This window comes from Macaca mulatta, chromosome 6, assembly GCF_049350105.2.
Source record: "Macaca mulatta isolate MMU2019108-1 chromosome 6, T2T-MMU8v2.0, whole genome shotgun sequence".
Classification (NCBI taxonomy): domain Eukaryota; kingdom Metazoa; phylum Chordata; class Mammalia; order Primates; family Cercopithecidae; genus Macaca; species Macaca mulatta.
Genome location: NC_133411.1, coordinates 146,831,874 through 146,851,460, shown reverse-complemented (window position 1 = coordinate 146,851,460; position 19,587 = coordinate 146,831,874). Strand labels below are relative to the sequence as shown.

General features: G+C 38.0%; 1 protein-coding gene across 18 annotated transcripts in view; it reads left to right on the top strand.

The window, feature by feature from the left end:
- FAM13B (family with sequence similarity 13 member B) overlaps window positions 1-19,587 on the top strand; it is a 91,199-nt gene that overhangs the window by 34,312 nt on the left and 37,300 nt on the right. For all 18 annotated transcript variants that reach the window (XM_078004282.1, XM_078004280.1, XM_078004272.1 and 15 more), the window contains 3 exon segments: window positions 16,198-16,239; window positions 16,894-17,049; window positions 19,107-19,239. In XM_078004282.1, coding sequence (XP_077860408.1) covers window positions 16,198-16,239; window positions 16,894-17,049; window positions 19,107-19,239 — 331 coding nt within the window.

Sequence of the window (19,587 nt, the reverse complement as noted above, 5' to 3'; positions counted from 1 at the left end):
GGATTACAGGAGTGAGCCACTGTGCCCAGCCATTAATTTTGTTAATTTAGAGCTCTACTCTCCAATAAGGTGGCCACTAGTTCCTTCTGTGTTTTTATTATTATTATTTAATGATAGGGTCTCTCACTCTGTCATCCAGTCCGGAGTGCAGTGGCACAATCACAGCTCATGTATAGCTTCTACCTCCTGGGCTCAAGCAGTCCTCCTGCCTCAGCCTCCTGTGTAGCTGAGACCACAGGTGCTCACCACCATGCCCAGCTAGTTTTTGTATGTTTTGTAGAGGTGGGGTTTCAGCATGTCGCCCAAGCTGGCCTTGAGCTCCTGGGCTTACAGGTGTGAGCCACTGTGCCTTGCCACTTGTGTGTATTTAAATGTAAACTTAAACGAACTAAAATTAAATAAAAATTTTAAATTCCTTCCATATTTGTGCCACCTACATTTCAAGTGCTCAGTAGCCACACGTGTGGCAAGTGACTGTCATGTTGGACAGTGCAGATATAGAACATTTCTATCATTGCAGAAATTTCTTTTGGACAGTGCTGATTTAGACAAGTGAATTCATTAAGTGTGTTTATTTATATAATTAACAGCAAGGCTAAGTATTGTTTCAAATACTATGTATTACTAATAGCTTCTCTTTGATCATCTGTCTGGTTTTGTAGAGGATCCTCCTTTGCTCCAACACAGTCCCTTTGCTCCAACACAGTCATTTTAGAAGGATTCCTTGGAGATTTAGTGGTTGTTAGGATTTTTTTTTTTTTTTTTTTGAGATGTTTTCATTCTGTTACGCAGGCTGGAGTGCAGTGGTATGATCTTGGCTAACTGCATCCTCCGCCTCCTGAGTTCAAGCGATTCTCTGGCCTCAGCCTCCCGATTAGCTGGGATTACAGGCCCACACCACCATGCCTGGCTAATTTTTGTATTTTTGGTAGAGACGGGATTTCACCATGTTGGCCAGGCTGGTCTCGAACTCCTGACTTCAGGTAATCTGCCCACCTTGGCCTCCCAAAGTGCTGGGATTATAGGCATGAGCCACCATGCCTGGCCAGTTGTTAGGATTCTTTAATTGCAGCTCCTAGAAATAGATTCTAGTTAAAGTATAGAAAAAGCAATTTATTCGTAAGAAGGATTCTGGGCTACAGTCAAATGGAAATGCAAAGATCAGAACATGGGCAGCTCTGGGAAATTTAGAAACACGGAGGCATGGAATAACCTCTTCCCCATGTGGCTGTTGCTGTGAGAGTTCTGACGGCTTCTGTCTGTTATTCTGCTCTGGAGCAGATAGCTGTGGGGTGGTGGGGAGAGGGTCTGCCCTAAATTTAGTTGCGTGTCTATTCCCATGGCCAGTGTAGAACTGGTCATTGTGATTTATGTGTATCTGAGGACTGTGTGGGATGGAGGGAGGAGCTAGTTTCCCACAGGAAAATAGGGGGATTACCAAAATGTTGGAGTAGGGATATTCGGCAGCAGAAACAGGTATGTCTACCATTGTGGTCTTCTAGATTTAGTGATTTTTATGTGTTTCAGTTGATATCTATGCATTTCCCTTTTATTTTAGTTTTGGCTGATAAAATGTATAAAGATTAAAAAGTACCCATGATTACTTTTTTGGTGGTATCTATTGCTTCATTATAGTGCTTTTCAGGTAAATAAAACCCTTTACATGTCATCAGAGTAGAGGTACCTGCTGTTTTTTTAGTTAACATTTATTTTATTTATGAAAATGTTAATAATTTAACTCTTCTCTTGAAAGTAAAAATATCCACAGTACGTAGTACCTTCAGACTATGTTCAGTTTTTATTCTATTTGTTATTAAAGATGCTCATATTAAAATTTTTTATAAATTACCTATTTTTACATTTATTTTAATGGCAATTTAGTTTTACGGATGTTATTACTGCTTGAGAAGAGGCTCAAGATTGAAGTTGTTTATAGATGTGTCCTCTATGAAATTAAAAGTAAATCAAAATGCATGCCATTTCATAAGTGCTTAATAAGAGATAAGCAAATGAAAAACTGAAGTGGAATGAAGCATACAGCTAGTTAGAGGGAACAGGCTGGGCACGGTGGCTCACACCTGTAATCCCAGCACTTTGGGAGGCTGAGGTGGGTGGATTACGAGGTCAGGAGAGTGAGACCATTCTGGCTAATACGGTGAAACCCCATCTCCACTAAAAACAAAACAAAACAAAAATTAGCTGGGCACGGTGGTGGGCACCTGTAGTCCCAGCTACTCCGGAGGCTGAGGCAGGAGAATGGTGTGAACCCGGGAGGTGGAGCTTGCAGTGCGCCACTGCACTCCAGCCTGGCTACAGAGCGAGACTCTGTCTCAAAAAAAAAAAAAAAAAGAGGGAACAGGAGCCTTTCAGAAAGAGCGATTAGGGTTTTTTATATATTTTTAGAGATATTTATTTTTGCATGTCTCTCTGCTAAACAAGGATATCCGTTTGTTTTTTGTTTGTTTTCACATGGAGTTTCTCTCTGTCGCCCAGGCTGGGCTGGAGTGCAGTAGCGTGATCTCGGCTCACTGCAACCTCTGCCTCCTGGGTTCTCGACTTTCCTGCCTCAGTCTCCTGAGTAGCTGGGATTACAGGCGCCCACCACCATGCCTGGCTAAGTTTTGTATTTTTAGTAGAGAAGAGGTTTCACCACGTTGGCCAGGCTGGTCTTTTGAACTCCTGACCCCTAGTGATCCACCCGTCTTGGCCTTTCAAAGTATTGGGATAACAGGTGTGAGCCACTGCACCGAGCCCCCATTGAAGTATATTATTTCTAATTCCCAGCAATCCACTTAAGCTTCTTATTCTTGTTTCTTATAAATTATAGAAGTACTTTGCTGAATCTAGCTGATTTCATTAGTATAACATGTTCATTGTTTTAAAAAACTAAGATCATTTATTATATTATTTTTCTCTGAACTCTTCAGAGAGGTAAGAGTGTTTCATTCCTTTGGTTAAATCCCTTTAATGTCTCTCTATTGAAGGAGCCAAAATTCTTAAATGGCCTGTAGGATTCTATATACACAGTCTGCCCCATCCCACCCCTAACTGCTGCACCTTTTTTCCTTTATCTCTTGCCTGCTCTCTCTTTGCTCATTCTCCTTTGGCCATAACAGAATTCCTTAATTCACCAGTCATGTTCTATTTGAACCTTTGCACTGGACTGTTCCTTCTGTCTGGATAGATGTGCCCCTAGATAGCTGCATGGTTCTCTCAGTATGTTCCTTTCTTTGCTCAAATGTCACTTTCTCGGTGATAACCTCCTCATCCCCCATTCTTGATCTCCCTTACCCTGTTCTATTTTGTCCGTAACTGTTATAACCATCTAACATATGTTTATTATTGTTATTGTCTATCTTCCAGCACTAGAAAGTAAACCATGAGACAGCAGGATTTTCTTTACTCACGTATTTATAACACTTAGGATAGTGCCTGCTACAGAATAGGCACTCAGTAAAGTATTACATGTTGAATAAATGGAGCTTTAGAAGCAAGATGGAATGTTCTTGAATGTTCAACTTAATATGATTAAAATTACATGTACAGCAAATGTGTCAGTGTTCTGAGACAGAAGAAATATAAAATACATTGCTTGATTATCTATCTTGGATGAAAGGAGGAGAAATTTCCCTAGAATGCGTAGGGCCTAGTATATAGTGAGCTCTTAATGAATTTGAAACTGGAGATTGAACTTTTAGTAATTAACATGTCATCTTTTTGAGTATTCCTATGAAGTAGTTGCAAACATTTATTGGAAATATTAGGTAGCCTGCTTTGTGTTTCTCTTCAGAAGTAGCCTAGGAAAGTATGTTGGAATCCTAAGAGAAATAAACACTTGGGAGATGGTTTAAGTTACCAGTTCTCAAACTTTTGGTCTCAAACATTAGTACCCTTATAAAAAGTTATTGAGGACTCCAATAAGCTTATGTTAATGTGTACTATACTTGTTGGTATTTACCATGTTAGAAATAAAAACTGAGAATATTTAACTACAGGGAGTATTTCTTTGCCAAGTTGTAGTTTGGAAGGAAGCTTTTTTTTTTTTTTTTTTTTTTGAGACAGTGTCTTGCTCTGTCACCCAGGCTGGAGTGCAGTGGCACAATCTTGGCTCACTGCAACCTCTGCTTTCAGGGTTCAAGGGATTATCGTGCCTCAGCCACCCAAGTAGCTGGGACTACAGATGTGTGCCACCACACCTGACTAATTTTTGTAATTTTAATAGAGATGGGGTTTCACTATGTTGGCCAGGCTGGTCTAGAACTCCTAGCTTCAAGTAATCTGTCTACTTCAGCCTCCCAAAGTGTTGGGATTGACTATAGGCATAAGCCACCACACCTGGCCTGGGTGCTTCTATTTGTAGCTAAAAGGTAACTATTTATGACCTCTTGGATTTTTATTAATAAATTCTTTCTCCTTTATTAGTTTTAAGTTAGTGCTTCTCAGATATTTTGGTTATACAATCCCCTTACACACTTAAAAATTATTGGGCACCCTAAAGAACTTCTGTTTCAGATGTTATATCTATTGGTGTTTATGATATTAGGAATTAAAACTGAGAAAAAATTATTTAATTTTTTATTTTTTTGAGACAGGGTCTTGCTGTGTCGCCCAGGCTGGAGTGCAGTGGCATGATCATGGCTTAACTACAGCCTTGACCTTTCAGGCTCAAGCAGTCCTCCCACCTCAGCTTGATGAATAACTGGGACTACAGGCATGCAACACCACGCCTGATTAATATTTTATATTTTTTGTAAATACAAGGTCTCATTATGTTGCGTAGGCCAGTCTCAAGCTCCCGGGCACAAGTGATTCTCCAGCCTTGGTCTCCTTAAAGTGCTGGGATTACTGGGCCTTGTTTAGTTTTTTAAAGTAACAATAAACCTATCACGTTAGTATAATTTTTTTTTTAAATGAAAAGTAATTGTGTTTTCTAATTCCCTAAACTTTTTTAGTGGCAATGTTTTACATTTTTGCAAATCTCTTGAATTTCTATGGTGAAGGATTCTTACATTTTCTTCTGCATGAAATCTGTTGCTGCTATGATCTGGAAGTTTTGGTATTAGGAAGTGGGGCCTTTGGGAGGTTATTAGGCCATGGGGGTGGGGTCCTCATGAATTAGACTAGAACCCTTATAAAAAGCCTGAGAGAAGACTCCTTACCCCTTTCACTCAATGGTAACACAGTGAAAAGTCTATCAATGGGCCCTCACCAGACACTCAATCCGCTGCCGCCTTGATCTCAGACTTCTCAGCCTCTAGAACTATGAGAAATAAATTTCTGTTGTTTCCTCAGTGTATGGCATTTTGTTACAGTAACCTGAATGGACCAAGACAGAAAATTGGTGCTGAGGAGTGGGTGCTGCTGTAACAAATACCTAAAATATGGAAGTTGCTTTGGAACTGGGTAATGGGTAGAGGCTGGAAGGTCTTGCTCTGTCGCCCAGGCTGGAGTGCAGTGGTGTGATCTCGGCTCACTGCAGCCTCCACCTCCTGGGTTCAGGCGATTCTTCTGCCTCAGCCTCCCGAGTAGCTGGGACTACAGGTGCACGCCACCATACCTGGCTAATGTTTGTATTTTTAGTAGAGATAGAGTTTCACCATGTTGGCCAGGCTAGTCTTGAACTCCTGACCTCGTGATACACGCACTTCAGCCTCCCAAAGTGCTGGGATTACAGGCATGAGCCACCATGTGTGGCCAAAAAAATTTTTTAAATGAGCTGGGCATACTGTCATGTGCTTGTAGTCCCAGTGAATCAAGAGGCTGAGGTGGGAGGATTGCTTGAGCATGGGAGGTCCAGGCTACAGTGAGCCACGATCGTGCCACTGCATTCCAGCCTGGGCAACTAAGTGGCACCTTGTTTCAAAAAAAAAAAAAAAAAAGACCCTGAAGGCAATTCAGAAATCAATTACAGGCCTTGAGTGCAAGGGCCTATGGAGAGGCCCTAAATGCAAAGGAGGGGCCACCAATGATGGGGGACCTTGGGGACCTTGGCAAGATTCCATTATGCCTGGCACCATACTCTTCTGCCACTTTAGGTATGGCTCTGGTGTGATAATGGGCAGCACCATCTCTACCACAGCACAGAGTGTGTAAGTCGTAGGGGTGTGGCTACTTCCACCATTCAAAGGATGGGGCTGCCCCTGTGACCCAGGGAAGAGGACCATGATGGGGATGGGATATGGTATATTGGTCATTTGGAAAAGATTGCTTCCCTGAGTTCTGTAGATCTTCAGATGTTGGCACATTTGTTAAAGTTCACATTCTTTAATATCACTATTGATTGCATCAGAAGCATCTTTAAGTATTTAGATGCCTTTGAGCTTATGGAGGAGGATACAGGTTTTCCAGAATTTTGATTTTCGCTTGAAAATTCAAATTTTATATTGTCAGTTTTTCTTAAAGGTAGAGTCTTGGTCATTTTTGAGAAAATGTCTGCCAGTGTTCAAGTCCTAATAACCATGGTTTAGATTTGAGTCTATCTTTCAAGTAAAAATGGTATTCCTTAATAGAAGTGATTAGTTTAGCTCTCAAACAAGATAAGCTATGCAGCAGAAGTGCTTTATGAGTACTTCCCATTTACACTGAATATTAAAAAAGAAATGTACTCATGGAATAAGATGAAATTAATCATTGTTTTCTGCTTGTCTATCATAGACTGGCCCCTTTTTAAAAAATTTCAAGTGGCTGGTAAGGAAGAATGCAGTGGCCACAGTATTACTTGCCTGGACTTATGCTAAGATTACCCCAAGCAGCTTTTTCTGCCATTGATTTTGCATCATCATTGTTGAAAACTTTAGACAACAATTTTAAGTTTATTTGAGCATTAAAGGATTCATGAATCAGGCAGCAGTCAAAACCAGAGGAGGTTCAGAGTGCTCCACTTTAGCAGCCTGAGCATTGGGGCTTTTATAGGCTAAACGCAGAAGTAAAGAAATAACTTGATTGGGTAGGCATTTGCCTTATTTGGATATGATACAGTGGAAAGTTCCTAGTTAGAGGTTAGTTGGCGGGTTTTGATTAGTCATCTTACTGTTGACATTGGGTTTCAGTTCACTCATGTAGGAAGCCAAGGCACTGGAGCCATCTCAGCCTGATGGCCTCCCAATTAAAAATTTTTGAAAATATGCAAATGTCAGCGCAGTGAAAAAGGCATACAGTGTGAAGGTACTTCTCACTCTTTCATAGAAAGTGTTTCGAAGACTCTCAGGTTTACAGACCTCATTTTGAGAACCAGTGGTTTAAATGTTTGTGTGTGAGTTGTATTGATTGGTCTGTTCATGCATCTGTTATTTCTGCAGTTGTCATTAGCTATGTTTTGTTAAGATTTAAGCTGTCTTCAGAGTGGAAAAAATGGTAGAGTTTGAGGTGAAAGCAGCCTAGGGTGCATGAAAAAGCAGTTTTGTTTGATCCTGAGGTTCAGTCTTATCCATGAAGTCCATGGAAATCTCAAGATTGTTTCTAAATTGTTGTTTTATATCCACATGTTTATCATTTAGCTTTATATATACATATATATATATATTTTGAGACGGAGTTTTGCTCTTGTTGTCTAGGCTGGAGTGCAGTGGCACAATCTCAGCTCACCACAATCTCCGACTCCTGGGTTCAAGTGATTCTCCTGCCTCAGCCTCCCAAGTAGCTGGGATTACAGGTGTCTGCCACCATGCCCAGCTAACTTTTTGTAACTTTAGTAGAGACGGAGTTTCAACATGTTGGCCAGGCTTGCCTTGAACTCCTGGCCTCGTGATTCACCGGCCTCGGCTTCCCAAAGTGCTGGGATTACAGGTGTGAACCACAGTACCCGGCCTCATTTAGCTTTATATTTAAATGTACAAATTTTAGGGAAATTTTTACCTTTAAAAAATGTGAAGAGAGAAAGGAGAGTTCTAAAAGAGCTTTTACCTAAGACTGTGCTTTATAATCTTTTTCCTGTGTTGTTTTGGGGAAGTTTATTTTGACTTGAGGTTTAGGTGATTTTTAATTTATGCTTATGCTTAAGAAACCACAAACCAAAAAACAATTACTTCATGTTATAAAGTTCGTTTAAAGTTGTGCTTCTGATGCCTTCCTAAAACTCAATTTAGAAAGATGAAAAATTGGGCTGGGCACAGTGGCCACTTCATTCTGTGGGTCCCCTATTATTGAGAAAATGTGCCTTCAGTTGACTAAAGGTGTATGCGAACTGTAGTGGTATCTTTTGTCTTCTCTTTCATCATTGAGTCATATAGTTTGCAAAATATTTCAGTTGACAGATTTTATCAGTTCACATTTTCGGTATCCAGGTTCTACTTGAGTGTAAAAAGGAAGTCATACTTGGGTGGAAGTACCAGAAATGTTGGGCAGTAACAAGTAGAATTTATCCTCTGGGTCATGAGGAAGTTTTATTAGAGTTAAAAAAATGTTTTAAGTGCTAGCATATGATAATATTGACAGGTTCTCTCCCTCTTTTCCCTCTCCTATAAATGATGCATTTGATATTTTAATGACTTGTTATATATAACTTATTGACTAACTTTGTAACAGTGAGAAATCTTTTGGTATACTCTTGTCATAGTTATAAAGTACTCCTAAGTTGATGGGGAAAGTAAGGAAAGGATTTTTACTTTTGGTTTTAAAGGAGCATGAGATTATTATTTTTGTTTTGTTTTATATGTTTATTTTTCGAAACCATAGTTTTTTAAATGGTAATTTTGGCATAGTTCTAGCATGACTTATCTGGAAGCTATCCAAGTTTTAGACTTGAAAAATTAACCATAAATGCTTTTCTCAAATTGGATAATTGAACAATAGCACGCTACCTATTTTGCATAGTTTAGTAATTTCATATTTATTTATTTATTTATTTATTTTTTGAGACGGAGTCTCGCTCTGTCGCCCAGGCTGGAGTGCAGTGGCGCTATCTCGGCTCACTGCAAGCTCCGCCTCCCGGGTTTACGCCATTCTCCTGCCTCAGCCTCCCGAGTAGCTGGGACTACAGGCGCCCGCCACCTCGCCCGGCTAATTTTTTTGTATTTTTAGTAGAGACGGGGTTTCATTGTGTTAGCCAGGATGGTCTCGATCTCCTGACCTCGTGATCTGCCCGTCTCGGCCTCCCAAAGTGCTGGGATTACAGGCTTGAGCCACCGCGCCCGGCCGTAATTTCATATTTATAATTTATGTCCCTGGATGTAGTAGTTTGATTAATGAAAACAGATTGGTTTCTCCACTTATACTGGATTAGGCTTGTATATTTTTGAGAGAAGTCTAGCTGGATTCAAAATTTTGTTTCTCTTTGTCCACCTCCTAAAAAGTTGCAAAGTGAAGAGGAAAAAAAGTGTAGACTCTTGATTGGGTACCTCCTTGTCAGTAGTGACCTCATGTTGCAGTCTGCTTCCGTTTAAACTGCAGAGTGTAGCACAGCTCTACTGTGTGTAGGAGGACTCAGCACTAATAATTGCTCAGCAGTTTTTATAAGCCCATCACCTTCCTTTACTGTGCTTTTAATGAAGTCTTTACCTGATGTTTTTGTTGGAAGATGCCAGGGTATTCAGAATGGTTTACAAGGCTCTGTTGCACAGGTAAAGTGATCTTTACCAGAGTTAGCTGAGACTCAACTGTAGTACTTTTATTGAAATATTGTTTGTAGCATTAAATATTTACCATTGGGAAATGAAAATAATAGTAGTTTCTTATTTTATTTGGATACAAAATATTAGTGACTGGAATAAATGGTTGCAAGATTGATCTTATGTTCTCAAGATGATTATATCATTGTAGGCAGATTTGAAAATAGAGTTAATAGCAGAGGGGATAAAATGTCAGGGAATGACTATAGTCTTCAATATTATGTTTGACTGATGACTTTACGATATATGTGTCCCCTGTCATTTATTGTTTGTCTTTCTAGTCAAGTCTTCCTTGTCTAGGGGTTTAATGAATACGATTAGCATTTTAGGTGGTCTTTATGGCATCTGCCTATAGTACCTATGTAATGTGACCTGAAATTTCTCAGCAATTATTTCTCTTATGTCTTTATTTTAGCTCTCACATCCCTGTGATATCTATACATTTTAGCTGCAGATGCATAACTATATTGATAAATCTTTTTTATATCTATTGGTGTGTGTGAGCCCTGGCTTATACCTGAGGGCTTTTTACCCACAGGATTTGACTAAAGTATGAAAATAAAGAATAATTAAAATCTGTGAAATCTGAAAGCTAAGTCAGTCCTTTTTGTCCTTCAGAAGCTCAGAGAACAAAGTTGTACAATTCATTTTGTATATAGCCTTGTGGGTGACAACCTGACTCTTAAAGTGCAAAATCTATTTATTTGATTTGTTTACTAAGGCTGGTGGGAGGCTTCTTAAAAGGAGCTGTTTATTTGATTGTCCCAGCATATTCTTCAGGACTGAAGAATCTTTACTCTTGCGTTAATAATCGAGCTTGCTGATCACTAGTTTTATATATACTTTTAGTTTTCAGTAGCAATTAAAAGAGATAGGAAGCAAAAAAGATCAACTACCTTGTGATCTATTCAATTTAAGACCACTGGAACTTTTGCCTCTTTTTGGCTCCTTTGAATAACTGGAAATTTTATTAAACTTTATTCTTTTTGGAGGCTAGATATAGATCTAGGCCAATGTTTCTCAAACTTACTACTATGGATAAGAATCATCATTGGCATTTGTTAAAAATGTAGACTCTTGGGCCCTACTTTAGAGATTCGGAGTGGGACCTTGGAATCTGCCTTTTAAAAAGCTTTTTTCTTTGTTTTATTTTATTCTATTTATTTATTTATTTTGAGACGGAGTCTTGCTCTGTCACCCAGGCTGGAATGCAGTGGCGCAATCTCAGCTCACTGTAACCTCCGCCTCCCGGGTTCAAGCGATTCTCCTGCCTCAGCTTCCCAACTAGCTGGGACTACAGGCATGCGCCATCACGCCTAGCTAATTTTTAAATATTTTTTTAGTAGATAAGGGGTTTCACCACATAGGCCTGGCTGCTCTCGAACTCTTGACCTCAAGTGATCTGCCCACTTCGGCCTCCCAAAGTGCTGGATTATAGGCATGAGCTACCATGCTCAGCCTCTTTGCTTTTTTAAAAAATTAATTTTTTAATTAAAAAAATAGATGGGGTTTTGCTATGTTGCCCAGGCTGGCCTCAAGTTATCCTCTGCCCTGGCTTCCTGAAGTTTTGGGATTACAGGCATGAGCTGCCATGGCTGGCCTCATTTTGTATTGGAAAATAAATCATACTATAGAAATGGGCATAAAGTAAATGTATAGCAACACAAGTTAGAGGCAAATATCCTTGTACCGACACACACCTGTAAATAAACTGTGACACCACCCTAGTAGCTCTCAAAATCCTGATCCCCTCCCTCCCTACGAAGGCGATTACTATGTGGACATTATAGCAATCACTTCCTTGTATGTCTTAGAGCTTTATGAAAATGAAATCAGATTATATGTAAATTCTTGGTCTGGTTTCTTTCACTGAACACTGGTTTTTTTCACTGCGTAAGTTTGAGATTTATCCACGCTGCTGCATGTCACTATGGCTCATATCATTGTTGTAAAGTATCCTCTTGTATGATTATGCCACAATTATCCATTTTACTGTTGGTGGACAATTCAATTGTTTTTACTTTGTGACTATTATTAATAGTAGTATTATATATGTTCTTATACACATCTTCATGTGCATGCAGAGGAAGACATAACACCTGTCTTCAGTTTTAGTAAGTATTCCCTAATTATTCAAAGTACTTATTCCAGTTTACACCCCTACTAACCGTATGTGACAGTTGCTTCACATCCTTGCCAACACTGGCGTTAACTTATCTTGTGAGCATATAACAGTATTTCATTGTCACTTTAATAAGAGCCCTCCCCTTTTTCATATGTGTTTTGGCTGATTCCTACTTTTGTGAACTTTAGTCGTTCATTGAAGGCTTTTTTTTTTTTTTTTTGAGACAGAATTTTGCTCTCGTTGCCCAGGCTGGAGTGCAATGGCATGATCTTGACTCACCACAACCTCTTCCTCCCGGTTTCAAGTGATTCCCCTGCTTCAGCCTCCCAAGTAGCTGGGATTACAGGCATGTGCCACCACGCCTAGCTAATTTTTGTATTTTTGGTAGAGATGGGGTTTCTCCATGTTGGTCAGGCTGGCCTCGAACTCCCAACCTCAGGTGATCTGCCCCCCCTCGGCCTCCCAAAGTGCTGGGATTACAGGCATGAGCCACTGCACCTGACCTTTTTTTTTTTTTTATTTGTCAGGAGACTTAAAAAATATATATTATATTAAAAATAGGTTTTTAAAATTTTATTATTTTTCATTATGTAAAAAATAGTTCCTGGCTGAGCATGATGGCTCACACCTGTAATCTTAGCACTTGGGGAGGCTGAGGTGGGAGGATCACTTGAGCTCTGGAGTTTGAGACCAGCTGGGGCAAACCCTGCCTCTACAAAAAATACAAAAGTTAGCTAGGCATGTGCCTGTAGTCCCACCTACTTGGCCAACTGAAGCAGGAGAATCCCTTGAGATGGGGAGATGGAGGCTGTAGTGAGCTTTGTGCCACTGCACTCTAGCCTGGGTGACAAAGTGAGACCCTGTCTCAAAAAAAAGTTTCTAATTTTAATCAAATTTATCACTCTTTTCCTTCTGTGGTTAATGCTTTTTGTGTCATGTTTAAGAAATCTTTTCCTAAATAAACATTTCCACATTATCTTCTTACAGCTTTATTATTTTACCTTTCATGTTTAGATCTACAGTCTACCCAGAATTGATTTTCTCTCTCATGTGTGAGATCAGGGCCGAGTTAACTTTTTCAATATGGATACCAAATTGTATCAGCATTCATGTTTGAAAACACTGCCATTTCCCTGCTTCTGTATACCACCTTTTGTTCTAAATCAAGTGTGTATGATGATTGTTTTTTTCTGTCTGCCTGTTTTTTTGTTTGAGTACCATACTATTTTATTTACTTTGGCTTTATGGTATTTGAGGTTTGGGATAAAGTACAGATCTCCAACAAAATAACACTGTCACTTCAGCAGATTCTGATACAAGTGGTCCATGGATGACATCCCTGCTCTAGAGATGCTCTAGAGCATCTCCATAAGAGAGCTCCCAAATTCTGGCTTAGTATATATGCCTTTGTTTATAGTTGTAAAAACACATTATTAAATGGAGCTATTTTGATACATAGTTGCACACATTGTTCATGCTTGCACATATAAAAACAATTTCTGGTATTTTCTAATCTTAATGAGCACCAATGATTTCACAATGGTCCATTGTATGTATCCTGGTCCATTTTATATATTTATTTGCTGATATTTCTTCCTTATAATTCTGCAAATATAGTAAAATGTTAATTATAGACTCTAAATGTTGGGGCTGTAGGTGTTCTTACACAGTTTATTTTCACTTTTCTGTATTTTTGAGAATTTTTATAATATTGGAAAAATGGTACAGAGAATACTTTATGGTATAAAATCCATCCTCCCCTTTTGTATCTACGATGGATTGTGGTAGATTTGATAAACCCTTTTTGATAGAGTCTCAGACTTTCTGAGTCAAAGTGCATACACATTTTTAGAGCTCTTTGAAATGCATTACTAAATAGATTTCTGTAAGAAATTTTTACTTGTTAACCTTCCCACTAGCAACATGCATGTCAGTTTCATAGCCTTTATCAATATTGACATCAGCAGAAATATAAATTTTATTCTAATCCTTGTTTATTTTTTTTGAGATGGGGGTCTTGCTATGTTGCTCAGGCTGGCCTCAAACTCCTGGGCTCAAGTGATCCTCCTGATTCAGCCTCCTGAGTAGCTGGGGCTTGAGGCATGAGCCATTGGCACTTGACTCTATAATCCTTATTTTAAACTTGTATATCTAGTTAGGTTGATTATTTTTCTTTTTGGTTAATTCTTTATGAAATATCTTGTATCCGTTTACCTGCTAGCATTTTATTGATAATCTAATCTGACAAAAAAGGGTGAGAAAATTCCTCTGGGAAAATGAGCAGATGACTAACAAGGGCAAATCTGAGAAAGAACAGAGAAGATATAAGCCCTACCAAGAATTAAAACATATAAAACTTTAGTAACAGACTGATGAAGTAAGTAGTTGGGAATTAGAGAGCTTCTTCAGAATTTGGTATAAGATACAGCAAAAGCTCACCAGAGATCACAAATTAAATGATTAAGAGTGTTCAATTTATAGTTCCCCACACCATTCAATATGCCACATTGTCAGTGGTTTATAATTAGATATTAAAAATAAAATGAATATTTTTCAGTGGGCAAGGAATCATCTAAGTTTAGTAGAGATTGCAAATATTACCAAGGAAAATAAAACAGATTGCACCACATAAAGATTTAATTTTTATAATTTAATAACAGCTGATAACCAAAATGTAAAAATATAAGCAATAGTTTATTAGAGCAAAATATCAGAAAAAGATCTAATATCCTAGTTGACGTTAAGACTCTTTAGGGAAGGCCTTATTTATCTTTTTACTTTCTGTTTTTTTCTACAGAAGTCAATAATTATTTAACTTTTAGCTCACAGGAAACTACTAGAAATAAACTGATGATGGCTACACTCTTCTTTGTGCCATGTTTTGGGGTTTTTCTCCCCAGCTTTTTTGGATTTCAGAAATGAAGTTCCAAAAAACTTTAGTTGTTTTATTTTTCTTTCTTTTTTTTGAGACAGGATGTCTTTCTGTCACCCAGGCAGGAGTGCAGTGGCACAATCACAGCTCACTGCAACTTCCCTGGGCTCAAGTGATCCTCCTGCCTCAGCCTCCCAAGTAGCTAGGACTACAGGCATGTGCCATCATGATGCCTGGCTGATTTTTAAATTTTTTTTGTAGAGATGGGATCTCGCTATGTTGCCCAGGCTGGTCTCGAACTCCTGGTTTCAAGTGAACCTCCAGCTTTGGTCTCCCATAGTGCTGGGATTACAGGCATGAGCCACCACACCTAGCCAGAAAAATCTTTAAGTGTGAATATTGGTAAACACTTCCCTGGAGACGATCAGCATGAAGGCCTTTAGAACTAAAAATAATTCATTGGAAACTAGCATGATACTGGCAGTTAACAAAAATATTTTTATACATAGGAGGGGTTATGTGTGTCAGACCAAGAGGGCTTACTGTTGTCTGATAAAGCATTTGTTCACTTTGCTACTGAGAGACATGAAGATTGCTCAGTGAATGAATGGTAAATGATACTCATTTGGTTTCCTGCAATGGATCCTGACAATACTAACTTGATATCGTTTGTTCTGCATGTTGGTTAGAGATTGTATTGCCACATTTTGGAGGATCTTCATAAAACTAATTTCCATTTAAAAAATGACGAGGTAGCTACAGATGTGGTGTTCAGGTCAAGAAGGCAGGGTCACTCCTCTCTATGGCTAAGTATTGACTGTGATGATGTGCTTAGGCACACAGTGCCATTTAAACATACCTTATCTTTTATCTGATAAATGATCTTTTAAAAATTACCTGTATTCACGAACAGCTAATACTACTGTTCACTTAAATCCAGTACAACTAATTTTCCCTCCAGTTTTGGAAATCGATCAGTTTTCCTCCAACTGAGCACCAGAGAAAGTAGTTGTCCCACTCTCACCACCACAAGTATATATATTTGGGGGTCTTTTTGTGTGAAAAATAGTTTATTTAGAAAATTAGATTCATCTTCTGTAAGAGGTGCTCATGCTGTGGTGTGTGTATTTTTGTTTTTAGTCACTTTTCTGTTATAGAAGACAGTAGAGCATCTTTGTTAATAGCAGGGTCTTTGGGGTACCCAACCCAGGGCCATATGCATTTGGCCAAGTTAATTAACATCTTTGAGCTTCACTTTTGTGGAAAGGGGGAAATAATTGTAACTCCTCGGGTACTGAAAGTTATTAAATGAGAGATAAATGCTTGTAATGCTCCTAGCTCATAATGAATTCTAACTTTTAAATTTTGGTCTTGTTAGTGATACGTTTTTCCAAATTTATTTTCTTTGGTTAATATTTGAAAGCTTTACCAACCAAATTTAGAAAATATTTCCAACTTGATACGTAACCAAGAATACAACACTTAGTATGTGCTCTCCTGGTTGTGTCAAGGTAGTGCAAATGTGGCAGATTCAGCACATTTTGTAGTACTGATTATTGAACGTTTTTATAGCTAATTTCTTTCTTTGATTACAGCACCCATATATCTCCCATCAGCATCCTACCAGCGTCTACAGAGTAAGTAGTGTATTTATAGAAGACATTTTTAAGATTTTAAGATACTACTAAGCTGTAGAAATGAAAATAATGTATTTATTGTGCTGACTTTAGAGGAAAGACTGTACACAGGCAGTAAACTAGTTTTTTATGTACTGTGATAGGAACAAATGAAGAAGAAACCCATTGCATTAATATACAAAATAAAGATGAGCTTTCTTCAGATGATTCCTTTGAATCCTCTGAAATAATTGAAAAATGTTCATAGAATATGTTTTTAAAAAGTAGACTTTACATAAAAAGTGTGAGCAATACTCATAGTTTCTTTCGTTTAGATGTTAGTAGATTATTTTGCTTTATAAGAATAGCTTTGAAAAGCCTTAATGAGTGGTTTTCTGTATAGTGAGGAGTGAATTATAGGGACAACTGATCATTCCCATCTCAGTAGTAATAGTGACATTATGGTTGATTTGTATATGATTGTTTGGGTAAATTTCACTTTTAAAACTTAAGCCAGTATCATGTATTCCTTTTATGTATTTCTTTTTACACTTCGGTTTACCCATTTAAGTACCATAATAGTTTTACTGGTCATAGGTTTTAGCATTTATGTCTGTGTCACCAGATGCCCAGTTAGAGTGACTGCTTCTTACTAAAATGTATTATGTTTTGTAGTATTTTAGAAAGAACAATTAGAGCAGCTGTGGAACAGCACCTTTTTGATCTGCAGAGCAGCATAGATCATGATCTTAAGAATTTACAACAGCAAAGTGTGGTGTGTAATAACGAAGCAGAAAGTATTCATTGTGATGGGGAAGGATCTAATAACCAGTAAGAAATACTTTATTGTTGTTTATTAAATGTTATAAAATTGTTTTATCTTAAAACTAATTCTACTTAAATAACAGGATCTCATCTTTCTTGGAGATTTCTGAAAGTCATTGTGAAAAGTGACTTTGTATATATACTTGTATATACATCCATAATTAACACTGAGTATCTCATAACTTTTTTTATAATGTATGTTTATTAAGTTCAACACAGGTTTTTTTTTTCTTCCCTGAACATCGAATGAAGTAACAAGCTTACCTTTAGGAATTATGTTGTATGAAAAATAACTTTAAAAAATTAGACTGTGCGAGAGAGTGATCTAGACAGACAGTTGCAGGGGCAGCAGATTGATATCACTATTATGCATATAATCATTGAGTGAAATGGTGGGCAGAATCATCCTTTCTATTTAAATAGTTATCCCTTGCCACCAGCCTATCCCCTCCTTACGCTTTTGTTAGGTTAGCTCTTAATACAGGTTGAACATCCCTAATGGAAAAATCCAAAATCTGACATGCTCCCAAATCCAAAACTTTGAGCACTGACATGATACTCAGAAGAAATGCTCATTTGAGCATTTTCGATTTTGGATTTTCAGATTAGGAATGCCAGTCTGGCACCTCTCTTTGGGATGTTGTGAGGGACTTTGTTGTTACGCTCTCTGAAAATTTTCATAAGCAAATGAATGGCTTTTAAAATAATTCATGAGCCAGTTGCTTGCTAACTGGCAATATTCCAAAATCTGAAAACAAACAAAAACCAAATCTGAAACACTTCTGGTCCCAAGCGTTTCCGACAAGGAATACTCAACCTGTATTTAAATATGTATTAGTTAAAAGTACTTGTAATGCGTGATGTTGCTCCACTCTTCATCTGACCTGTTACCTTTAAATGAAGGAAAGCCTCTCTTTGTTTTCTGTTACTTCAGTCCTGTACTTCAGGATACCTGTGTGCCTCCCTCAGAGACCATGGTGCAGTGATTTCATGTTTTTCATATATCAGTTTTTTGCAGGGGGACAGATGAGAAAGATGTACCCAAATCTAGAAGATTTGTAGGAAGGTAAAGGAAAAAAAAAGATTATTGGGGAGTGATTTTTTTTTTAAAGACAGTTTTTAAAAGGGCTAACTAGAATAACTATCAAATATAAAATGAAAAATATAAATTGATGTGAGTACCAGTGGTGGAAATGTTTATTTTTGGAATACCATATAGTACAATTGCAAGCACCATGGATAACACTGCCAGGCAGTGCAGCTGTATTTGATGGCCTTGGTTTGTGTACTTTGAAGGCATGATTAGAATGTATACAGCTGGGAAAAGGTGGGAGAGGGAAAGAGAGGAAAAATAGAAAAATTGAAAAAGAAAAAAAAGCATGTATACAACTGGATCTATTGGGAGTATTTGGGCAGAATATGAAGGAAAAAATCAGTATCTAAAAGTTAGAAATAATGGGAAAATGTTTCAAAGGATGTAAGCAGATTTCTTGGAGTTTGTCCTTAGCTTAGCTAGGGATTCTGCAAACCTATACCCATTACTCAGATGATAGTCTTATCTTGGGGAACACATGTTCTATTGAGGGTAGTGGTATCATCTTTGGAAACAAAAACTGTAGCAGTGTTTTGGATATTCTAAACTGTGTAAGATGACAACTCTGCAGTAGGAAACTATTTCTGTTTTACTTGATAAGGTGTTGGACTTGTACTGGACTAGTACTGGACTTGTATTTGATCAGGACAGATGTGTCATTATTATGTGAGAGTGTGCATTTACAAGGGAAATGATTATTTTGGAACATAAATTATTTTAAAAGCCATTTATTCGCTTATGAACATTTTTAGAGGGGATAACAAGGTCCCTCACAACATCCCAAGGAGATAAAAATGTAGCAGATTTAATAATCTGATTTAGCAAGACAAAAGTATGGATTTTTGTGAAAAGTTCACATTTTCTTTAACAAGTAAAAGTTTCAGATCATTATTCATATTTACTTATTTTAAAGTAAAGGCATTACACACTCAACATTTGGCCTGATCTAATTTTTAAACTTCATCCCTAGGGTTGATATTGCTGATGGTATTATTAATGCCAGTGAAAGTAACAGAGACTGTTCAGAACCTGTGGCTAGCACTAATTTAGACAATGAAGTTATGCAGCAAGATTGTGTATTTGATAATGAAGAAAATAACCAGGTAAGGAATGTCAAAAATATGTGTTAGATATACAACTTTGATTGCTTCATGTGTTTCTTTGATGCCAGAAGTTTTAGTTCAGTATTTTGCTGATACACTTAATTGTCTCAATTATAAATCCCCAAGAATATACATTCTCTCAGAGTTTAGGAAACATCACTGGGTAGAGAAGTATAATACAACTTATTGACTGGGTGTCACTGGCGGCTCACGCCTGTAATCCCAGCACTTTGGGAGGCCAAGGCGGGCAGATCACAAGGTCAGGAGATTGAGACCATCCTGGCTAACAAGGTAAAACCCCATCTCTACTAAAAATACAAAAAAATTAGCGGGGCGTGGTGGTAGGCT